Here is a 5,000-nt window from a genome sequence, read left to right as displayed (position 1 = left end):
ATGAGATATAAGACTGTAAAGTGACAAAGTGGTAAAATAAAGTGTATTGAACTTTGAACAGCAAACAAATAAATGAGAATGATATCTCTGGGAATAACTTACAGCCCAATTACCAGGAGATAAGCACCATTCACTATCGGTCAGTCACAAATTTGTAACGTAGACTAATAAAGAAATCTAATAAAATCATTAGAAACGCCTGAATATCATCTATGGCAAATTCTTTGTCTCCAATACTGTCTACTGAGATTGTGGGTACTTGAATAGATTTTAATTATATTCCTTGAGACAATTTTATTGTGCTATATAAATAAAATCATTATGCTGGTACAACCTCAACCAAATCAAACGCTCACACAAACAGAGACAGAGAGAGTGATCGTGTGTGTGTGTGTGTGTGTGTGTGAATAGAGGCCTATGTATCTACATGTGTAATGAGTGTGTGAGAGAGACAGAGAGAGTGATCAGGTTTGTGTCTGTCTCTCTGTGTGTGTGTGTGTGTGTGTGTGTGTGTGTGTGTGTGTGTGTATGTGTGTGTGTGTGTATGTGTGCAACATAGACCAAATCAAACGCTCACACAAACAGAGACAGAGAGAATGAACGTGTGTCTGTGTGTTTGTGTGTGTGTCTGTGTGTGTGCGTGTGTCTGTGTGTGTGCGTGTCTGTCTGTGTTTGTGTGTGTGTCTGTGTGTGTGTGTGTGTGTGTTTGTCACTTATGGAAAATCAGCCTGGTGATGGTTTTTGGTTCATGAATATGCTAAAGTGAGTGTTGGTGGACAAAGAACAATTTTTTTTCTAGCGATTTATTAATTATTTTATTCATTAATGACGAATGTATTACTTACTTATTGACCATCTGGCTAGTAACTAACACAGCCAACATCCCAGCTCACAGGAGTGCACACATGTAACTGAGAACTAAATAAATAAACATAGCTAACATTGCTAACAATGCTAACAGAACTAAATAAACAAACATAGCTAACAATGCTAACAGAACTAAATAAATAAACATAGCTAACAGTGCTAACAATGCTAACAGAACTAAATAAATAAACATAGCTAACAATGCTAACAGCTATGCAAATGCAAATACCTGAGAAGTGGACATAAGCCAAATGAGATATAAGACTGTAAAGTGACAAAGTGGTAAAATAAAGTGTATTGAACTTTGAACAGCAAACAAATAAATGAGAATGATATCTCTGGGAATAACGTACAGCCCAATTACCAGGAGATAAGCACCATTCACTATCGGTCAGTCACAAATTTGTAACGTGGACTAATAAAGAAATCTAATAAAATCATTAGAAAGGCCTGAATATCATCTATGGCAAATTTTTCGTCTCCAATACTGTCTAGTGAGATTGTGGGTACTTAGATTTTAATTATATTCCTTGAGACAATTATATTGTGCTATATAAATAAAATCATTATGCTGGTACAACCTCAACCAAATCAAACACTCACACAAACAGAGACAGAGAGAGTGATTGTGTGTGTGTGTGTGTGTGTTTGTGTGTGTGTATAGAGGCCAATGTATCTACATGTGTAATGAGTGTGTGAGAGAGACAGAGAGAGTGATCATGTGTGTGTGTGTGTGTGCAACATAGACCAAACCAAACACTCACACAAACAGAGACAGAGAGAGTGATCATGTGCGTGTGTGTGTGTGCATTTACAACCTCAACCAAATCAAACGCTCACACAAACAGAGACCTGGACGGGCAGGATCTTCAGTGGCTGTTTACACTGCGTGTAGAAGTACGGGTAGAGCCTCTCGGTGAAGGTGTGTGTGTAGGTGTGTAAGTGTGTGTAGGTGTGTAAGTGCGTGCCGTCGTCAGGGTTGGAGAAGGTCACCTGACCCCTCTCCCAGTCCAGCTCCACCCGGATCCTCTGGAGCTTCTGGTCAGTCTGGAGCGGAATGTTCACGTCTGTTGATGTGAGAGCGCTGTACCTGCCATGGAAACAGGAGAGAGGATGTATGTTACACACACACACACACACACACACACACACACACACACACACACACACACACACACACACACACACACACACACACACACATATGTACACACACACACACACACACACACACACACACACACACACACACACACACACACACACACACACACACTCACACTCACTCACACTCATACACACACACACACACACACACAGACATATGTACACACCCACACATATGTACACACACACACACACACACACACACACACACACACACACGTGTCTGTTACCTGCCCTCTCTGTGGTGGATCACCCAGAACCCCTCCTCTGGCACCGTCTTGCACTTCCCCTTCCTCTCACATGACTCCTTGGCCACACCCACTATCCAGATCTCAGCCCCGCCCACCTCCACGTCCCAGCAACGCCTCCCGGAGCAGAAGCCCTCGGAACCCAGAACCTCCTCGTACTCCCAGAACCGCTCAGGGGTGTCGGGCAGGTCGGTGCTGGTTCCGCTGTCCCAGACCCGGCTCAGGTCCTCAGACAGGTGGAGGAACCGGTGGGCCGTGTTTGGGTCCAGAACCACAGGAACTACAGCAAGACAGGACAGTCGAACAGCAGGCATGCTGTTAGTAATTCAATTTCAATTTATTTTAGTTATGTAGTGCCAAAACAATAACATTGTTTCTAGGCACTTTACAGAGCCCAGTGCCTGAACCCCCCTTAGAGCAGGCTCAATGGAGACAGATTAACTCCCCGTTAATCTGGAAGAAACCAGAAGCACGGCAGCTTGAGGCCGGCCAGGTAGAGATAGAAAAAGAAGGGGGGGGGGGCTTGTGGCAGAAGGGGAGGGAAAGAGGTATACACACATATATATATATATACACACAGTAGAAGATGATTGTGATATATTTATATACAGTAAATGCATATCATACAGGCTTTAATATTATGCCTGTGTCTGCAGGAATGTACCCCGTTTGTCTGTTAATAAAGGGTAATATGGTGAAGGACCTCCAGAGGGTGCTCCAGACATGAAGATGGCAATTTCTGTTCTGTTCTGGGACTGTCAATGATTTTCATGAATAGCTATGGTTCAGCACTGGAATGTGTGTGTGTGTGTGTGTGTGTGTGTGTGTGTGTGTGTGTTCATATAATAAATATGTTATTATGGATCTGTGCACTAACTGTATGGAGCAATCTTCTTCATCTTTCCTTAGGCCTTTTCAGTAATGAAAGTAAATCTACTTTCATAAATACCAAACACTGGGGTCATGTGTGTGTGTGTGTGTGTGTGTGTATGTGTGTGCGCACGTGTGTGTGTGTGTGTGTGCACGTGTGTGTGTGAGTGTGTGTGTGTGCACGTGTGGTGTGTGTGTGTGTGTGTGTGTGTGTGTGTGATGGATTGCGTGTAATATCATGGATCTATGCACTAACTGTATGGGGTGATGTTCTTCATCTTCTCCCAGGCTCTGAATCGGACGTTCCCCAAGTGTTTGGCCACATCTATCAGAGCTGCTGAGCTCAGGGCATGATCTGGCAGACAGGACCTGACTCTGGAACACACACACACACGCACGCACGCACGCACGCACGCACGCACGCACGCACGCACGCACGCACGCACGCACGCACGCACACACACACACACACAGACGCGCGCACACACACAGGCATGCAGAGAAACACATATACAAATACCATCATAAATGAAAACATGTGTATGCACAAATACACTCTCTCTCTCTGTCTCTCTCTCACTATCTATCTCTCTCTCACACATTGACGCATATACACAGAAACACACATTCAAATACAATCATAAAGGAAAAAATATATATATGCACAAACACATTATCTCTCTCTCTCACACACACACACACACACACACTCACTCTCTCACCAATCCTTGCTTTTCCTCATATATAATATTCAATCTGTCAACCAAATGACACGAAACCGAAAACTTACCTTTGTTTCAGGTCTTTACAATTCTGTAACACACAAAATAATAATGTTGATTGTACTGTTTTAAGGATGTGAGTGCTTGCACACGTTGAGAACTGCTCAGACAGAACCACTCCTTTTCAATTCAAAGATTACCTATATATATATATATATATATATATATTTTTTATTCTGTAACACACAAAACACAGTTATATTTGATGTGTGTGAGTGTATATGTGTGTGAGTGTATATGTATGTGAGTGTATATGTGTGTGAGTGTATATGTGTGTGAGTGTATATGTGTGTGAGTGCTAGCACATTTAATCATTACACTAGTAACTACAGCTGCTCAGAAAAGACTTCCTCTTTCCCCCTGAACACATCAGGAATCCCCACCTGTAGGAAGGTGATGTCACCAGCTCCCATCTCCAGCTCGATCAGTCCAGCTTTTCTCTCCAGAGTAGCGGCGGCTTCATCCATCTCTCCCATCTCCTTCATCAGCCTCCATCTCCTCCTCTCCTCCTCCTCCCTCAGGGCGGCTATCCGCGCCTCCTCCTCTCCCCTCAGGAACCGCCGGAGCTCCTCAAACTCCTCCTTTATCTGCCTCTCCGTCTCCTCAGACTGGGCCTGTCACAAGAATGAGTTTCAAAGTCTTTAAAAGTAAAAAAAAAACTTTAAAAAAGTCTAAAGGTTTTGCGTCACTGCCATGTCACAACATGAAAATCACCCACACCGAGGTGAAACGTAACTGGTAACGTGGGACTGTTTGATCAATTACATTAAGACAGGATGTTTAGGGTCTTCGCCAGGCGACGTACAAAGGCAACAGCCTATGTCACGTATTCCATACGCTATCATACTATGAGACATATTGAGAGCTTGTAAAAAATAAATAAATACAAACTTTATTCATATAGCAAATATAACACCAAACTGTTACACCAAATGCATGAACCCTTCAGCAGGGGAGTGTTGAACATTCTAAAAAAGAATGCGTTCATCAACAATGAAAGGTTCTAAAATTCCACATTATATTCCATGGACCCAGATATTCTTCAGAACGTTCATTCAAAACACAC

General features: G+C 42.9%; 1 protein-coding gene across 1 annotated transcript in view; it reads right to left on the bottom strand.

Moving 5' to 3' along the window:
• Window positions 1-1,690: 1,690 nt before the first annotated feature.
• LOC122129053 (nuclear factor 7, ovary-like) overlaps window positions 1,691-5,000 on the bottom strand; it is a 4,054-nt gene continuing 744 nt past the window's right edge. Inside the window, exons 3-7 of the mRNA XM_042704075.1 lie at window positions 4,318-4,548; window positions 3,943-3,965; window positions 3,409-3,527; window positions 2,265-2,562; window positions 1,691-1,957 (exon numbers count right to left, since the gene is read on the bottom strand). Of these exons, the coding sequence (XP_042560009.1) occupies window positions 1,696-1,957; window positions 2,265-2,562; window positions 3,409-3,527; window positions 3,943-3,965; window positions 4,318-4,548 (933 nt within the window). The 3' untranslated portion in view covers window positions 1,691-1,695. The remainder of the gene's footprint in view (window positions 1,958-2,264; window positions 2,563-3,408; window positions 3,528-3,942; window positions 3,966-4,317; window positions 4,549-5,000) is intronic.

The sequence above is a fragment of the Clupea harengus genome, unplaced genomic scaffold (genome assembly GCF_900700415.2).
Source record: "Clupea harengus unplaced genomic scaffold, Ch_v2.0.2, whole genome shotgun sequence".
NCBI lineage: Eukaryota > Metazoa > Chordata > Actinopteri > Clupeiformes > Clupeidae > Clupea > Clupea harengus.
This window is presented reverse-complemented; position numbering and strand designations above follow the sequence as displayed.